General features: G+C 38.9%; 1 protein-coding gene across 1 annotated transcript; it reads left to right on the forward strand.

Moving 5' to 3' along the window:
* The first annotated feature begins 198 nt into the window (after positions 1–198).
* On the forward strand, positions 199–18,964 carry rac2 (Rac family small GTPase 2). Its single transcript, XM_028593973.1, has 7 exons — positions 199–350; positions 7,824–7,895; positions 10,746–10,863; positions 11,705–11,767; positions 14,944–15,103; positions 16,822–16,955; positions 18,948–18,964. Exons 1-6 carry the CDS (start codon positions 316–318, stop codon positions 16,950–16,952), a joined length of 579 nt encoding a protein of 192 aa, XP_028449774.1. The 5' UTR covers positions 199–315; the 3' UTR covers positions 16,953–16,955; positions 18,948–18,964.
* The last annotated feature ends 1,197 nt before the right edge of the window (positions 18,965–20,161 follow it).

Consider the following 20,161-nt stretch of genomic DNA (forward strand, 5'->3'; position numbering starts at 1 on the left):
CAGACTTCTCATTTATTGCAATCTTGTACGTTTCTGTGTCATTCAACACATTATTACTCTATTTTATACTATTTACACACTGCTCGCACAGGCTCTGTTGTTTAGGAGAAAACACAACAAAACCAGAAGAAGAGATTGGTGCAAGAAATGAAGGAAGCACAGACTGAGAAAAGAAAAAGAGGCAGCAAAGGGAGGGGAGTGAGGGAGGTGTGTAACAATTTCCTGTAGTTGCATGCTGATCTGCGTCTCTGAACCTTCCTCTCCGAGTCTGTTTCTGTCACAGTGAAGAGCACAGACGAAGCTGAGCGGAACAGGATGCAGGCTATCAAATGTGTGGTCGTGGGAGATGGGTACGCCATTATTTTACTTTACTTTACCATACATTTACATTGTTTGAACTTAAACTGCCTTCAAGTCTCGAAACAAGAGGTGTTAACCCAGCTGATGCATGATGGGGAGCGTTTAGCCCTAGGCTCAGAATTTAGGGTTATTTGACGGTAATGTCAAAGATGTTCATATGGCCTCAACAGCCTCGACTAACAGTTTTGGCAACTTCCGGAGTGATGAAGCTGTGTGATGTAGTGTTTAAATTTAAAAAAAAACCTTAAGGGTACTGTTCTTTTAAACTTGTTGAAGAACACAGCCTTTCCTGTGTTACGTGTAGATCTTTAGGCGTGTGTTTGACAGCGCTGATTCAGAGTGAGGGTGCTGGATGGTGCAGGCTACAACATGCAAGAACACGCTGTAATGCAGCACGCTCAGAGCACAGACACCTCACTGCAAATTCAAAAAAAAAAAAGTTGACCACATTTCGTATTCTTTATAATTAGAAAACCTGCTAAATTTGTTCGGTCTTCAGACTTTGTTGTACTCTCTTGGAACAAGTTGTCTACCACATCAGAAAAAAAAAAGTTCTATACTTATCTTTAAAGGTGGGGCAAAAAGGCCGGTTGTCATGATGGCGGAAATTGTACAGCGGAAGTACTGCAGCTGTTGAGATCAGGCAGTGGTTACAGAGAATTAAACGTTTAAATGTAGCACACAGCTACCATAACTCCATTTCCTAGTGTGTTGGGCTTCCTGGTGTGTGTTGAATGTGACTCTGTGATTTAAAATTGAAGAGTGGAGAAGAAGAGAGACTGATGTCTGTAAATACTTGGGATGTGAGACATTCTGTATTATTTTGGTTTACTTTGGCATTTTATAGATTGGGAGGAGGGAGGTTAGGGTGGATGAATCGGTCCACAACATGTGGGACTTTAACATGGGAGACAGCTGTTTATTTCCAGTTAACTGCCAACAGTCAACTGGTTTCTGTCAACTGGTTTCCTTTTAACCATAACCACAATAATTCAATAACCACGACCAAGTGCATGTCAATGTAACCATGACAACAACGCTGCCCTAATATTAACAAAGTCATAATTTTAACCCCAACCATGATCGTAACCCTAACCCTAACCTGGTACGTTTTACGCCTAAACCTAACCAACTCTTAACCGGAGCAGTGTCAGATCAGAGGACACCTTCATATGTTGATGTGGATAGCATGGACCAATGCCGTATATTGTCGTTTATTTGAATAACTTGTTGTCATAATCCATAAAAGCTTAAAGTCAGTGATTTTTCTGTAACATTTAAAATCTAAAGTACTGCAGTGCAGAGCCAAAAAACCAGAAACAGTGTGTCAGTGTCCAAATAGACTGCTCTGCATCTTGGCTTCTAATAAGCTTGTGTTTACTGTGTTCATTAAGTTTATGAGCTATGACATACACTGATGTCTTTGACATTAGGAAAATAACATTAACGTCACATTTAAAATATAAATGATTTATTCTTTAAAACCTTTTATTTTGAAAATACTACCTTTTTTTTTAGTCTCACCATGCATCATTGCTGCTATCCAGAACTTGACCCAGACTGCAGTCATCATACTCCTCCCATTTCTATTTTTTTAAAAACACACCACCAACACAATGGCAATTGTTGCAGTTCTGCACAGAACACCAACAGTGGGCGAATACATTTTCAGGAATGTGAAGAAAAGAATGTGCTTACAGCCTTGAGCTCTGCCCAGTTTCAAAACGTGTGAACACCTGGCCAATTGCTGCCGCCAGTATCGATTTGTCTGTTGTTTTTAAAATTGCAACAATTGTGTGAAAATACTTCAGAATACCCTTATTGACATGTCTGTATGGAGCTTTAAAGACAGTCCAAACAGCACTTCTGAGTATGTATTAGAAGGATACCTTATGAGAGCGGAGAAGCCGTCAGTTGAAGCAGGTGGTGGTATGAGTAATTTCTGCCATGGCTGTTTAATTTTTTTCTCGACTCTGGTATAGCTAACGTCGGTTCATGCTGCAGCCACTACAAACATCCTTTGCTGTACCTTGCAGAAGTTTGAGTTTGGGCCTCCACTAGTTTCACAGAAGATGAACCCTGTCCATAATGACGTTGTGGAGACAGTGCAGTCTTTAAGAAAATCAGATTGTCTGTGTGATGTGTGACCATGCGTCTGTGACTATCAACCAGATTTCAAAATGGAATTTAAAGCTTCTGTTAACAGAGAGAAAGAAGAGGAAGTTGGTGTCAGGTTATAGGGAAGTCTGTTGTCTCTCAGCGAGCAGTCTCGCTTTGCCAGACCCTCCTCCAAAGCCCGCTAATGGAGGGTCTGGCTACTACACAGAGCTTTTGGGGATGGGAGGAAAACGTGCTCTGGTTTAATTGCATTTCTTTAAACCAATCGGAATCATCAGCGGCGGCGCTAAGCTCTGCACAGAGCCGCTGCAAAATAGCTGCGCAAGTGAAAACTCAGATTGGACAGATAGTGTAGCTAGCTGTCTCAATTTACCCAGCAGAGATCTGAGGAGCAGTCAAGAATAGTTTTTATTAATCCACCAAATTTAAAATTCCAACACAAAGAAAGCGGAAGGAAACGGAAAATACCTTCGGCACCGGAGCAATCCGGGGAGTGTAACATCAAGGATATAGACTACTCAGCAAGTCACTGCTGATATATGGCCTTTATAGGGTTGGCCTGATGGATGGCCTGTACACATATTGATGTCATGTTAGCGGCAGAGCTAGGCCTATACAATCCGTAATGAAGTAAACAATGACCTTCCAAGGAAATAGAAATCATTGTGGAGAGCACTTTTTTAACTGCGTGTATTTAAAATGCTATATAAATAAAGCTTTTCTTACTTACTTACCTATACTTACTTACTTACTAATTTTGACTGATTAGCTTGTTCCCGACTGGCTAGTTTGGTAACGCTTAGCTCACCAGCTATAGTAGCTTACGACCTGGCACGGCGAGTAGTCACTGTATGTCTCCAAGCCTCCAGCACCACTTGTTTCATTTTGACACACTGATGAGTTCCACTGTTCCACTTTCTGGTTTAAAGCGATTTTAATCTACTTTAAGGGCAAGAACGAAAGATCTAATACATGTAGACAAATCATCAAATCAAAACTACGCCAATGTTCCCCCTGCACACATTAAATGTACTAATGTAGGCCTAGTTGAAGCCATTTGACTATTTACCGTGGCATGTGCTTTTTGCACTGAAAAACAAGATGGAAGAAATGATAGAAAGTGTGTTGTGGTGATTTTTATGAGATAAAGATAGAAAGATACAGTGGATGAAATAAAAATTAAGTATGGGAAAAGCGAAATAGAGTGAAGTAAAGCCAGAAACAGGGACAGACTGTAAGGATGAAACTCCTGTGACGAGTTTGCCAAGCTAAAACCAAATCATGTAGAGTGGTGTCAGCAGGGGACAGAAACGTTGATGGAAAACAAGATTAAGAAGAAAGAGCCTGTGGGAGATCAGAGGTTGAAGTATTTTTTTCTCTTCTTGATAGCTGAGTTTGGCTGGTTCCTGTTTTCAGTACTAACTTGTGCTTCTGAAACGGATCAGTTCCTATTTCACTCATTCACAACCACAAAACACACACACAAGCTTGCCCTTCTATACTTCTGAGAGCCTTCACTGACATTACACCCTACTTAACCTTAAACATTGCAAGTGCATGCCTAACCCTAACCTTCACATTTCACCTAAACCTTAACCATAACCATAAAACCTGTCTAAAGTCTAAATCCCCAAACAGCATTCTGGAGAATTGACAACCTTTCCTCAAACGTATTGTCTGAAACTCTACACTAATCCTCACAGAGATGGAATTATTCACACACAAGCACAGACACACACGCACACACACACACACACACACATACAGACAGACTAAGCTTTTCTTAGTTGACAGCTGGGTGCTCACACCACTACTGACTCATCTTGTTCCTGGGCTGGCCTTCTTTAAAATGCCACTTTACACGATCAGAGCCTGCTTATAGGTCATGGATGAGTTTGGAGTGTATTTCTTCTGCTTTTTTTTTTTTTTAAATCAGACAACATTTTGAATTTTAAGTTATTAGTTACCTTTGATGTGCCCTTTTTTGGAAAGTTTGTTTGTTGACTTCTCTTTAAAGGGTCCGTTCATATCACAGAAAGATGTAGGACTATTTTCTCAGCTCATCTCTAGTGGTATCTAGCCATGCTGAAAATGTAGCACTATTAGTCCTGATCAAAATATCCTCCACTGAGTCTAGTTACAGTAATGCTTCTGCCGCTACCCCAATGCAACAGGGCTAAGAGAAATTCCACTTTGTGCTCTGAAATCACTCCCTATTCACTATGAATAGCGTCTCAGTAGTTCAACATTTGTTTGTTATTTAAAAAAGTAGTATACATTTTTTTAATTTTTTACACCATTGTGGTATTATGAGGGTAATATGTAGAAAATTACATTTTACACACAACTAAAATGCAGTGAAATATACATGTAGTTCTCTAGGGAGTGACTTTAGACACAGCCAAAGCATCCAAAAGCAATACTTTTTTTGTGTTTTACTTTGAAAACTTTCAAATACATTTTCCTAGACAATAATCAGACCTCGTGTTTTCATTGGGAGGTTATGGTAAATACTGAAAACGGTCCACAGTTTTTCTAAGTAAGAGGGACTTTTTAATGTTGCTGGTTCCTGGTACTGGCATCAAAGTTGTCTGTGGCACATGTTTTATATGTCATGATTGTGCAACTTGGCAAAAAAAAACTGAAAGGGTTTCTTTTTGTCCCAACCCCCAACTTACTTTCTAAAAGCCACACCATTGTATGTATGTACTGTATACTCAGATGACACATATTTTTCACTAACTTTTTTCAAATTTTTGTGATTTCCATATTCTTGATGGACAATACCCATTATTGCTGAACAAATCCGGCTGTCTAACCACAGCTGTTTATGTTTAATGCAGCTGTCCTGGACCACTGATTCATTTTTGTTTAGTGTATGGATGTGGAGCCCCAGATCATAACGTCCACTGGGGGCTGAAGTTACATTTAAGCTCTCAGAAAGTGCACTATGCAGGCAAATAGCCGCCCTCATCCCTGCTGTAGTTCCAAACAGTGCATGCTTGAGCTGTATTAATCCAATCAGGCTGGCTCTCTTGCACCCTCTTTCATAGCTGAAGCCTTTTTCTGATCTGATGTGCTGTAACCGGATGTTTTTATAAAGAGAGCTTCAACAGTGGAAAAACTTTTTTGACTCTTTGCTCGACTCCCACTGATGCTGATGCCTGAATCACGCATCAATAATAGCCGTGACTCTGAATGGACTGCAGCATTTTGATTCCATACTACACCACCTACAACTATACTCTACTATACTAAGTAAAAACAAACGTCCCATTCATATTACGTCCTCTTCTACTGCAGAGATCTTTAAGTCTCGTCTTAAAACACTTTTATTCTTCGGCGTTTAGTTTAGGGACATTTGTATAGATTTGTGTTGTTTGTATGATGTTCATTGTGTCTATATTTTTGTCTTCCTTTGTTTTTATAGAATAATATAACTTTATTCAGCCTAGGTGGGTTTTAAATGTGCTCTATAAATAAATTGACTTGACTTGATTGATAAAATGTACTGCAAAACTATTCACCGAAAATGTACAGTAATATACAGTCTGCAGTGTAATTCCCGCCTTTTCCTTTATTTTCCCAAGATGCATTGGTATTATGTAACAGTAAATACCTGTAATCTGTAACATTCACAGATAGTGCTGTAATGTTATTATTTTCTCCCAGAATGCATTGCCATTTACAGTATGGCCCTGTATAACATTAAAACAGTAAGATACTGTGAGATTTTAGCTGTAAATTTAGATCAAAGGTTTACAGTGTAGTGATTGTGATTTTTGGGTGATGAACTGATGGGTTCCTCGCTAATTGGCCACAATCACAACAGCTAATATGTTACCAAAAGAGTAAGATGTAATTGAACACATTTTTGAAAACTCTACACATTTATCCCATGACTTTAACCACAACCTGAACAACACTGTGGATCTACAGCACTTAGTTCAAATGCTAACACACTGCTGTCAATACTGTTAACCACACATTCTTAACAGAATAGATTGCAGCCTGGTGCATTTCAAACACTGCTGATTGCAATTTCAGCTGAAAGCCTAAGCAGGTGTCTTGTTTTAAAATTTGTTAGTGAACGCATACTGTATAGGGAAAGCTCAAAAAGATTTTTTTGGGAAATAAAGAAACACCAAATAAGGTAAAAGAGCACATCCCAAAACGTCCAGGTAAGATGTACATACACAGCTATAAAATAATATAATAATCTGAAAAACACTACCTTTACCACGGTAAAACTGTGAACTTTCAGAACGTAATGGAAGTGGAAGCAATATTAACACTACATTACATATGCATTATGTATGGGTGGTGATGGTGCAGTGGATATGACATGTACCTTTGGTGTGGGAGATCTGGGTTCAATTCCTGCCGTGAGAAAGACACTTTATGACCCATTATGACCCATCGTTGCTCCAGAGGTATGCAGCCCCTATAGCAACTGTAAGTCGCTTTGGATAAAAGCGTCAGCTAAATGACATGTAATGTCATGAATAATCTAACAGGCAAACTACAGTGCAACTATTGGGCACTGAGCTTGCCTTGCTTTTTCATGAAAGTAAGGCTGAAGCAACTCGTCATAACTTTCCAATCACATTCATCCAATGTGATCTTCTCTGTGTGTCAGTGCCTTGGTGAAGACAGGCCACGAGTGCTGGTGTTATTGTTGAAAATGCCAACAGCAATGCTCTGGAACAAAATACAAACAGGACTAGTTGATACTTGTTTGATCATCTGGTACATGCAGCCAGACATCACTGCGCTCCTGTAATGAACATGTTACTGGCTCAAATGTTTCCATCTCAATTATACAATGTGATATTAAAACTAATAAAATAAACTTGTAAACATGCAAGGCTACCGATACTGTACATGTGTGATTATTGCTCTGAGATCTGCCAGCTCATCTCTCATCCTCTTTCTCTGCTTTTCTATAGCGTTGTCCTAAATCCATTCTACACACTAAATCTAACCAGGTTGGAATTAAGCATGCAATGCACAAAAGCTGCTCAACTGCTAGAAAAAAATACAGTGTGGGTGATAAAGAAACAGCTCAAGGAATATCCCAAAATACAACAAATACAATTCAAATATTTTGAAAACCATTCTGTTTTCCGTTCCTGTCTTCCATAACTTCCTTTTAGTACAAAATTGAAAGTATGAAAAAAAAAATTTATTCTAGGTACTGTATACTGTACTGTATGTAGTATGGACTCGGGACAAAGCTTATGTTGATTGTTTCTCGCTGTGATTCCCTCTTTTAGCCCGAATGAAAGATTGATATAGTCTGGTCATAATGTCTCACTGCATGTGTTTTTACTTGTATGATTTAGAGCGGTGGGAAAAACATGTCTTCTAATCAGCTACACAACCAATGCCTTCCCCGGGGAGTACATTCCTACTGTGTGAGTATGAGGCACACCGACACACATGCTCTCTTTCTGATGGTAAATTACAAAGTAAATTACATGTACAAGTAAATTAACATGTTGCACATTTCTGTATGAACAATAATCAACTGTAATATGCAATGGTGTGCATGCAATGACACACATGGGACGAATATGGCACACGAATGCAGCAAAAAATATATATATATACACACACACACACACACACACACACACACACACTGCATACATCTGCCGAACACTGACAGGTTCGGGCTGGCAGCAACCTACAAGTTAGGAAGTCTTTCTAAAAGACAAAAAAGCTGACAGTTAAATAGAGAAGAAAAAGGTTTACTAACCACTCTCTATTTCAACAATTAATGTTGCAGTGCTTGTGAGCAAGCCACTGATTTTATGTTTACTCCTCTAGCCAACATATTACCTAATAATAGAAATAATCAACTTCATCAATAAACTTTCAAAATAAAGTTACAAGGTGTTTTACACAGGATCTATTCAAGGTCCCATGGCATGAACATTTTACTTAATGAGTTTTTTTTTTAACAATAATATGCGTTCCCCCAGCCTGCCTATGGTCCCCCAGTGGCTAGAAATGGTGATAGGTGTAAACCGAGCCCTGGGTATCCTGCTCTGCCTTTGAGAAAATGAAAGCTCAGATGGGCCAATCTGGAATCTTCTCCTTATGAGGTCATAAGGAGGAAGGTTACCTCCATTTTCTCTGCTTTGCCCACCCAGAGAATTTGGCCCACCCATGAGAGAGAGACATCATGGCTTTCAAACGAGCAAAGTGGCAGTTGGTCAAGGCCACACCCCCACCCTTCACCTTGCCCCCCCACCCTCTCCTCCTCAATAGCATTAAAAGCTACAGACACAGAAATGGCACATCCTAAGGAAAGCTCATTGTGGGACTGGCTCTAGTGGCTGTAGTTCTGCACCAAGGCTGATTTTCTGGAAAGAGACTTCAGATACAGTATTAGGGGACCACTAAGGTCTATATAAAAGAGACTTCAGATACAGTATTAGGGGACCACTAAGGTCTATATAAAAGAGACTTCAGATACAGTATTAGGGGACCACTAAGGTCTATATAAAAGAGACTTCAGATACAGTATTAGGGGACCACTAAGGTCTATATAAAAGAGACTTCAGATACAGTATTAGGGGACCACTAAGGTCTATATAAAAGAGACTTCAGATACAGTATTAGGGGACCACTAAGGTCTATATAAAAGAGACTTCAGATACAGTATTAGGGGACCACTAAGGTCTGTATAAAAGCATCCAAAGAGCACCATGTTATGGGACCTTTAAAACATTTCCAGACTAACTAAAAGACAAGTAAAATCCTGCAATAAATGTAAAAAGAAATGATACAATGAGTTGAAAGAGAGTTACTTTAACAAACAATTAAGATATTTTAGAAATAGGAAAGAAGCAATTTAAATGTCCTTGGATTTAGGTCTGTGAAGTGTTTTCAAAGTAAAACAACTCAACTCTAAAACCGACTTGTAACCTTTAAAAAGAGGCAAGAACATGGGTGATATATCTCTTTGAATTTGTTAAAAGCCTCTAGCAGCTGTGTTTTACTAACTGATGGCGTGAGATGACTGTGAATATGAACACACGCATGAGGCAGAAACAGGATGTTGCTAAAAACAGAGTTAGTTGCGTGTGTCCATCGAAGTTGCACAACGAAGCGATCAACTAGACAATCCAAGTCAAGTTAGGTTCAGTTTGCAAAATCAGATTACCTCCGTTATCAAACTGATGTTGGTTTATTCGTTTAAAGAATGGCTTTTATCTGTTTTTGCAAATGAACTCAAATGAGTGTATGTTGTCCTATGTGTAGCAGCACCATGTGTACATACCAGTGGTGGAATGTAACTTAGTACATGTACTCAAGCAGTGTACTTAGGTAGAAATTTTAGGTTATTTTGCTTGAGTCATTTCTTTTCATGCCACTTTCTACTTCTACTCCGCTACATTTCAGAGAGAAATATTGTTCTTTTTACTCCACTATGTTAATCTGACAGCTACTTTACAAATTAAGATTGTTACACACAAAACACATGTAGTCTCTAAAATACAATGTTATATTATAAATTAAACTATCCAACATACCCAGTATCCAATGTAACGGCCTACAAGTTCAGCTAAAATGATTAGAACATTAATCACTTAGTTGATTGACAGATCCGTTTTGATTGTTTCCAGATTCTAAAATGTGAGGATTTTTCTGCATCGAGTACTTTTACTTTTAATACTTTAGTACATGTTTCTAATGATACTTACATACTTTTACATAAGTAACATTGTCAATACAGGACTTTTACTTGCAACAGAGTATTTTTATAGTGTGGTATTAATACTTTTACTTAAGTAAATGAACTGAACATTTCTTCCACCACTGTTACATACAAAAGGTCCAAAGAGAAATTTAGGAAAGTCATTTCCAAAGCTGATAGAAGAGACTGTAGTGTTTCAGTGTGACCACACAGGGGCAGCACAGCTTAGTATTACAATCTACAACGTTATAGCGGTTACTTGAACAATATTAGGTATTTTTATGGCAAACTAACACAGCCATTTAAATTCAAGTGTGTGTAATCCTTTCAGTATAAGGATTGTAATTAATCTGTCCAAATAAACTTGTCCTTAAATCTTCTCCTCTCAGATCTAAGCTGTTTAGTTATATGACCCTACAATGGCGTGATGGCATTTCTATGGCATTTCTAGATCAAACTAATTAATTGTTCAAATCATCACTTAAATGAAAGACCGGCTCACTGATTGATTGATTGATTGATTTATTGATTGGTGTATTGATCGCTGTGCTCCCCACAGGTTTGACAACTACTCAGCTAATGTGATGGTGGACAGCAAGCCAGTCAACCTGGGCCTCTGGGATACAGCTGGACAGGAAGACTACGACAGGCTCCGCCCACTGTCCTACCCACAGACGGTACCCACACACACACACACATACATACACTCACACACACACACACACACACACACACACACACACACACACACACACACACACACACACACACACACACACACACACACACACACTATGGAGGACTATGGTTAACTGCTACTCAGATCTCTGCAGGGTAAATCCAGACAGCTAGCTAAATCCAATCTGAGTTTTCTGTTGCACGACTAAAACAACTTTCCTTTCCGAGGCTATTTTGCATTATACATGTAAAATTGTTTTCTCAGTCAAACTCAACCACCACCAAACAACATGTTGCACGTTTACATTGTAAAAACGTTAAATAAACATTCAAAAAGAGAAGAGCCACATGACTCGGTGTCCCTTTTGGACGCAGGCTTCTCTGGCTGGGTTCATGTTTACTGAGAAAAAATGATTCCAAATATTTGCCCTTTTACAGCTTACATGGTATGAAATTGAAAAGGATAATGAGCTGCAGTTGGTCTTCTCTATTTTTATTTTTTATTCTTTACATTTAGATGCAGCAAAATGTCAGTAACTGCAGTCTAATATACAGTAAAATAATGATATGTTCTGGTATCATAAGATAACCACACTAGAAGTTGCTGAAAGCTCTGGAAAAACAGACTAAGTGAATAATGTTAAGATTTTGGTCATATGATAGTAACCTGAACTTTAAAGGTTTATAATACCTGTAGCAATAAAATAATATTACATACAGATATAGAATAATGTAAATATTGTATGGTACATTTACACAAAAGCATGCAAAGGACATAAAATCCCAGTGTAGCCAAATCTATCATTGAATATCTCTCTCATCTCATTGTCTCTTCTTTAGGATGTTTTCCTCATCTGTTTCTCCCTGGTGAGCCCAGCGTCCTACGAGAACGTCAGAGCTAAGGTGAGTCTTATAGCTGTGGTACATTATTATTTGGACCTTTTTAAATGTCAACTATATATATATATATATATATAATCAAGGAGTCCTAATAAAAAACAACCCTGGTTAGCCTGTATAGTAGTAGAAACAAACAATGATTTAGTTGCTGCCTCTTCTGCCACACTTGCTGAATAAGATGAATGGGACGTGGTTTGCATGTGTATGCATGAATAAAAAAAGATAGAAAGAGCAATTAACCATAATTAGTAGCTAAAACAGCAGACTGTACAGAAATCTTAGTCCTCAACTGCACTGTCAAACAGAAAGAAAGATAGAAAGAAAGAAAGAAAGAAAGAAAGAAAGAAAGAAAGAAAGAAAGAGAGCAGGAAAAGAAAGAAAGGCATTGTGTTTAAAGCTGCCCGTGGTTCTGCAGACAGTGACACAGGCGGAATTTAAAAGGGTGACTCTTTGACATTTTGTCAGACAGAGAATTAGATTCTGAGCTCTAGATTATAATGTACATGGACAGTGATGGTGAAGACTTCAGTATGCCAAAAGTATGGTGGCCCAGAGAGATCAATGCACTGCAAATTAGGAAAACACATGCAAATAGACACAACACAAACAAATCCTCAACGAAACGTCACTAATTTGACAACACATTCGCAGCTTTTAGAAAAGCACTTCAAGATGCTCACAACCAGGGGACACTAAAAAGTAACGCACACGGCTGGGACAGGTATGTTGCCATGGCCTGTGGCTTATAAAGTTATTGAAGTCGTGGTTTTGGAAAATTATCTAAAATTTATTTTAACATTGTGATGACACAATTGTTGCAGATATCTGATGTTAACCTAGCGGCATGAGCCTGTTGCTTATTATTATAGCAAGCAAATGATTCCACAATTGTATTATACAAATTATTTAAACAAAAGCATGATTATTTTATTATGATAATTATAAAAACAGATACAAGCAGCACGTCCTCACATTGGAGAAACTGGAACCAAAGAATGTCCGGAGTTTTTGCTTGATTAATGGCATACATGGAATCAATCAATGAAACAATTAATCGTTTCATCTCTAGATTTTAGATTTCCATCCATCCGTTCACCCATATTCTATTTCTGCTTATTTTTATTCAGGGTCTTGTGGGTGAATCGTTCAGCCTTTTAATCTCAACATAATGAACACCAGAATGTGTAGCATTGGGAGATGTAAAGCTTTAGTGCACCTCGCTCTCAACTCAAGAGCTCTCTCCGTTTTAGTAGTTTCATGTACTCTCCATTTCCTGTTCGACTTTGAATGCTGTACCGCAACAAAAGCCGAGACTCTGCTCATCGACCCTATGAATATCATATAAGAACATCAACACAACATAACAAAGGAAATAATGATTAGATTTCCTCCGCCTGTGCTCTGCTCTTCATTTTCAATCCCATTAGAGTCACCATAGTAACAAGGGACATGAGTGGTACCATAACCATGGTTCCTGCTAGGTCAGTTGGAATGGAGGAAATTCAAAAAGGAGGACTGGGTTTTGGTAAGAAAAAAACAGAATTTTATGAGACTTCAGTAGCAGAAAGAGGGTTTAAGTTATGCTTTTACACCCAGAAAACAGGCTGTATTTGGCCGAAAGTACAAACTGCTTTACCTGTATGTAAGATAAGGGCACTTAAATGTATTTTGCTCTTGTATGAGCATAACTCTTTAGACTGCCAGTGTTTCAACTAAGCATACAAATATTATTTGGTCACTTTTAAGATATACTGTGGCTTATTCATCCCAGGGCAATCCTTTTATGATTCTGGATGCTTTCAACACCTTGCTTCAGCCAATCACATTCCTTCCTTCATCAGTTTCCGAGAGCTCTTTTATTCGGTGTGTAGAGGTTGACAACTATTGACAGGAAGGCACCATTTAAGACAAGTTTAGTCTGGTCTTAACGTTAATCGAGACAGGTCCAAAACAAGTTTCAAGTCATTCAAGACAAGTCAATGTCAATTCTTAGGATAGTTGGGACTGTTAACTCTGAAGCTTTTAAGTAAGTGTAAGTCTCAAGTTAATCAAAATAATTCCAAGTCATGTCACCATTTCATGTCAAGTCCTTTCGGGCAATTCCAAGTCAAATCACAAGTCACTGCCAATGTAGTAGTCTGGGATTTTAAAATGTCAAAACTTGAACCTTGAATCGTTTTGCTTTCAAATCTCAAGTCAAATACAATCGTTTGGGAGTCAGTCAAGTCTTACTGCAAGTCCATGTCAAGTCTCACGCCTTGATTTTTTTTCTGAAGTCCCAAGTTTAAAGTCTAAAGCTCTGGCTTTATTTGTAGTGGACCTGCTGAATAGAACATGCCAAGTTAAGGAAATACTCACTTGATAGGTGAAGTTTAGAAACTTCCACCAGAGAAGTTCAGAGCGTTCAGGCTGTGACCAAGATAGAATTTAATACATTTAAACATAATTCAGTGAGACGTCATAATACAATAAAGCTCAGCAACACACGCTAGGACATTTAAAGTCAAAAGAATTGACTCGAAAAAGCAGTAGTATGATTGATCGGGTAATACTCCTAATCCTCACATCAACAGGCTGGCTTGTGAGCGGACTACCCCATTAGACAGGTCAAATTTGCCACTCAAAAATGACAACTATTATTGTAGGCGCAAACATAATCTACATAATACTTCTTTCAGCAGATAGCATCACTTATTTCCTCACTGGAGAAATCGGATGGAGAGAGGACAAAAGAGGTAAACAGAGAGCAAGAGGAAAAGGTTTATAGAGAGAAAGGGAGATATCCGGTAAGGTGAGAATGAGGAAGTAGATGAGATGAATAGTAGGTGCCTGAGTGAGTGGTAGAGCAAACGCAATAATTTTCAGAGAAATTGTGAAAGAGGAGGCAGCCAGGACAGGCCTGAAAATGAAAACGTCAATCACGCTCTGAAATTATTATGAAGTTGGGGCTGAAAAGTGGATTTCATAACTACAGTACAGCATGTCAATTGCATCTTAACACTTATTTCATGACAATTTAAGAAAGCAGTTTGACTCCATCATCCATTAACCCCCTGGCTCTCAACACCCTCCTCGTCTCCCCTTCACCCCGAGTCATTTTCTTCATCTCCGACACATACCTTCACTCTTTGTTTCCCCGTTTCTCTCTTCTCATTGTGTTGGCCTTTATTTCTGTCCAGTGGTACCCTGAGGTTCGCCACCACTGCCCCTCCACACCCATCATCCTGGTGGGCACCAAGCTGGATCTGAGGGACGAGAAGGATACCATTGAGAAGCTGAAGGAAAAGAAGCTGGCGCCAATCACCTACCCTCAGGGCCTGGCTCTGGCTAAAGAGATAGGTGGGTAATGCTCTAAGGTCTACGGGCTTTTCTAAGGTCTTACATGACAGAAATGTGTAAGCCTCCTTCGCTAATGAAACAAAGCAGTCTCCATCGCTCAGTAAGTGCTATTACCCAGGCTTCTGTGTTATAGATAAATGAAAATATAAACTATAATATAATCGTAAACCTATGATGTGCTTTCTGTGATTACTGCATTTACTGTGGTGGTATATTGAGTTTACTGAAAATGAAAGCATGAATGATTGGATAAATGATAGTGAACTAGCATCCTTTCTGACTGACGAAAAAAGCCTTTGGGATGTTATTCAGTCATAAAACACTAGTAATACAGTTGCCATGACATCAGCTTCAAGAGAATAAATACCATGACAACCATCATAAGTGTGTGCCAAAGGGTTAAATAACCACCTGTTATAGTAAAGTCACTAGTGTGACAAACCCAATGTAAATGCAATTTCTCAGCACTGCGTTTTAGCATCTTTCAGCCCATTTTTTCGGCTTAACTGCCCACAATTGTACTGTTTTGGTTTAGTCTCTGTTGGAGCAGGCGACTGTTTCTCTGATAGACAGCTACACATGCTACCTGCCCGGGACCAAACTAAACTAAATGGAGCATTTAAAACAGCTAAACCTCCCTATGTTTATCTCAGGAGTTGGTGACCAAAGCAGAGTTAAAAGCAGAATAAATATTGGACTCAGATGAAATACATGATGAAATAAATATATATAAGGGGAATTATCTTCTTTGCAGCTTGGAAAGCTATGCAAAGAACATGTCTCAGATGTAGCATGAAGATTTCAAGAAATTGAAATCATATTAAATTCAGATTTATTATTATTATTATTCCCTTAACTTTATGTTTGACTTTTCTGTTGGAACGGCAGATAACAGAACACATAAAATGTTTTTGTTGATATTCTGGTGAAAAAATGTCTTTGTCTCTTTTTAATTGAAACTAACCAAGTATTTTTGTGCCTAAACCTAATTAAACAGCGACCGTTTTACAACATGTTTGAAACCGCGATTGTTATGTTAAGGAATGGGGAGGGAAAACGCTTCCGTGGGTCAGATTTCCTGCCACCCCAGGAGTACTACTTAAGGGGACCAGTTTTTTAACCCAAACCACAATCTTTTTTCTAATCCTAACTAGTCATTTTGGTGCCTAAACTTAACTGTCGTTGCAACAGGACAGGTCCCTTTTGACGGATAAACTCAACTGCAAAGTATGCTGAAATTACTGTAACATCACAGTGCCCTGTACCTGGCTCAAAGTAACCTTTTATTGGCTAAATTGATATGTAAAGGCCGCGGTCAGTCGCCGTAACTTTGTAAGATATCATACGAATTTTTGGGCATATCTTTTTGTACAATATCATACTAACCACTTCATGGGAATGCGTTGAAAAACAATATAAGTGGTCCTATGGTTTGGAGGAATTGTTGTTTAAAAAAGAATTACCAATCAAACGATGTACAACATGTCCATATTGAAAAAAGTTTAGAACTTTTGTGTTTAAATACTTATCATGTAACATGTCAGAACTCACATACCTGGTGGGTGTTAACAGGTTAACATACAGTGGATACATACATTACAGCTTTAATGTGCAGGCTTACAATCGCAGCTTGTTTTCTTTAGCCTACTCCTCTCTTATTCTTTCGTTCATTTATTGTTTTATTGATGTGATCTGTGTGTCCTTTGTCGTATGTGCAGATTCAGTGAAGTACCTGGAGTGCTCGGCTTTGACCCAGCGCGGTCTGAAGACGGTGTTTGATGAGGCCATCCGAGCCGTGCTCTGCCCCCAGCCCACTAAGGTCAAGAAGAAGCCCTGCTCCCTGCTGTAAATGGTAAGGCTGACTTAAACACGGAGGGAGAGGAGGAGAGCGCTCAAAGAAAGAGAGAGAAGAAAGGAATGACATTTTAGTAAAAGGTAGTGAATGAGTGAGGGACAGAAGAAGGGGTCACAATGATTCATTCAGTGGTTTGCTTTTCCTGGATCATAAGTCTGAACAGATCCTACTCAACTTCTGAGGAATCTTCATCACGTACTGTGCAGCAAGAGTTGGTTAATGATCACTAATGGATGATTCAAAGGCCTCTACTTTACCAAACATACAGTTTCACAGAGACTGTCCTCCACCAAAAAACTTTTGTACAATCAGCAATTACAACTCATATTTGCGTTTATGTAGTTTGCCGGCGCCCTCTAGTGGATATACAAATTATGATGGAAGCAAAGCAGGAAGTATAAGAGCACCAGATGTTGTGTAAGAGGCAGGTTGGGGTGGTGGATGGGTCAAACAAACACTTTCACCTAGGAGACAGTGGCTTTGTTCGGTTTGAAAATTAAAGTAAACGTCAAGTTTTTTTTAACTTTACGAACAAGTGGAACTATGCCATGTTCTGCTTGACATTCATAAGCGGAAGTGAAGTAACAACAAACGTCTTGATCTTACCGTGCGTTCATGGACATCGCAAAAACGTTTTTCCGAGTGAAAACGTCACCATTCACGTAACGTCCTGTGGGAATCAGAGGTGGAAAAACTCGGGCTAGATTTTGATAACCGAGTTCCCCAGTTGGTGACGCGTTGTTGACAACTGACGTTTGATGGAGGCGACTTTGGTTCACTGAACATATTTCAATGATAATAAACTGTTTATTGTGGACAAATGCCTCTGCCAAGAAACATACACAGACATAATATGTTTAAAATTATTCATAAATAGGCCTATGTTGTCCTGCAGATAACACAAACAAACACCTGGTGATGTGCTGTTTGGATGCTCGTATAAGAAAACAGCAGAGAATCTTTTGTTATTGTGGCCTCCATGTTTTCACACACCTGAAAACGCCCAACCGTTGGTGGCAGTCATGCAAAAAGTTGTTATGCCAAACGGCAATATAACAGAAGAAGAAGAACACTCATCCCGACCATGTGAACGCTGCCAGTCGGAAAAAACAACATAACCAGGGGGGCGGTGCCTGTTATTCCGAGGTGGCATGAATGCAGCATTAGCCCAAATAACGATCTTTTTCTAAACTTAACTAGAAAGTGTTGTCGCCTAAACCTAACCAAACCGCGCCGTTTCACAACGTTAACATAAGTGTTTAAATCTGGGACCGTTACGTTTAGATATTCAGACGGGAAAAGGCTCCTGTGGGTTATATTTCCTGTCACCGCTAGGGGCGCTATTTTATAAAATGCTTAAAGAGAAGACATAAACAAACTATATCATCGTATGGTTTGAGGAACCTGTTGGTTTCACACACTTTACATAGAGAATAGAAACGAGCCAAAGAGAATCAGGACATAAAGAGACACACTAGACAAATAATTAGAAACAGATGATTATACACAAAGTTTAAAGTCCGATCCTTCTAAAGTCATTTCACTACTAACCTTCAGGGCAGATTTCCAATTTGCCAGGAGGAGGACAGACACATAACGCAGTCAGCTAGAAAATACAGCAATCATTTGACAGACGACGATCCAAGCCTGTTCTCCGCGTGAGATACATTTCTAACTGAAAAAGGTTCCTTCATTTTGAGCTCCTGCCTTTTGTAGTTTACCGTAATCATTGAAGAACTGATAGTATCCCGCGGGGATTTCAATATGCCAAGGTACAGAAACAATTTGACAACATGTGACAGAGAAATTACTTTCACAAAATTGCATGTGGAGTAATGAGCCACTTAGTTGGGAGAAATAATCATTTTTGGTCTTTATAATGAAGCAGGAATACATTTTTCTATGATGTCCTACACACACTGCCATTTCAACCTGTGTGTGTGTGTTTATGAAGTTGTGTACTAATTCATGTGGTCTTCATTATTTTAGATTCATGCAGGACCAGAGAGAACAGAGAAAGAGATTCAGACTGATGAGCCCTCGTTAAAGAAGACCTTTTGAAAGTTCTGTTATGTTTCTAATAGAAAACTACAACTTGATTTCCACTGGTTAAAACAAATAATGATTTTGCAGTTATAATAAAATGGCACCAAACATTTCTGTGCTGCATACTCTGAGACTGATTTTTAAAATGCATTATAGATGCTCTATCAGGCACAATTTTGCCCCAGTTTGTAATATAGATTTGATCTGTTGGCTTTAATGAAAGACCATGAGCAGAATGCCACTATATTATGTTTCCATGTACCAACATTCCTTCAGACCAGACTGCGTCTCACTGCCCTTTTGGGGTCAACAATAGGCTACATACAGGTGCTTTTGTACAGCTTCAAATGATATTTGTTAGTGCAAAGCTAGTGTTGCTATAATATTGGTTCATAATGTCTTACCACTGTTGTTTTGAGAGTCACGAACAATAATAAAAACACATGGATCAGGGATGTAGTTTTGAACAAGGTTGTATTTTAATAAAAGTTATGAACAAATGTATTATTTGTTGTGATGTCAAAATAAAAGACATTTTATCAAATAAAACACAGAGAGAATGTTATTTCTTTATAGTTGACGTGACGTTTGTCCCACACATTGTGACACCTGATTTGAGGCTCAAACCGCTGGTTTTCCAGTCTCTACAGCTTGGTGCAAGCAGCAGCATCATCTACATGATCCCAGCAGAGAAACTAAAGAGCCCAGTGTGGAGGCTCTGGTGAAGGTAACGCTGATACATCTCACTGCAGTCCTACCATCTGCTATAAGCATCATCATCAAGCATCATCAGTCTTACTTTTTTTTCCTAGAGGGTAAAACATCAGGGCAGTTATATTATTATTATTATTATTAATCTGATGTATTTGTTTTCACTGATTTCCAGCGGTAACCAAATGATTGATGATGTGAATGGGAGGAAAGGTTCCATTATCACCCCGCTAGGTGGTGAACATATCTCATTATTTATGTGTGTGTGTGTGTGTGTGTGTGTGTGTGTGTGTGTGTGTGTGTGTGTGTGTGTGTGTGTGTGTGTGTGTGTGTGTGTGTGTGTGTGTGTGTGTGTGTGTGTGTGTGTGTGTGCGTGCGTGTGTAAATAAGTCAGTAAGTAAGTAACACTTTGTTTATACGAGTGGAACAGGGGAGGTGCAAAGCAC

This window comes from Perca flavescens, chromosome 2 (genome assembly GCF_004354835.1).
Source record: "Perca flavescens isolate YP-PL-M2 chromosome 2, PFLA_1.0, whole genome shotgun sequence".
Classification (NCBI taxonomy): domain Eukaryota; kingdom Metazoa; phylum Chordata; class Actinopteri; order Perciformes; family Percidae; genus Perca; species Perca flavescens.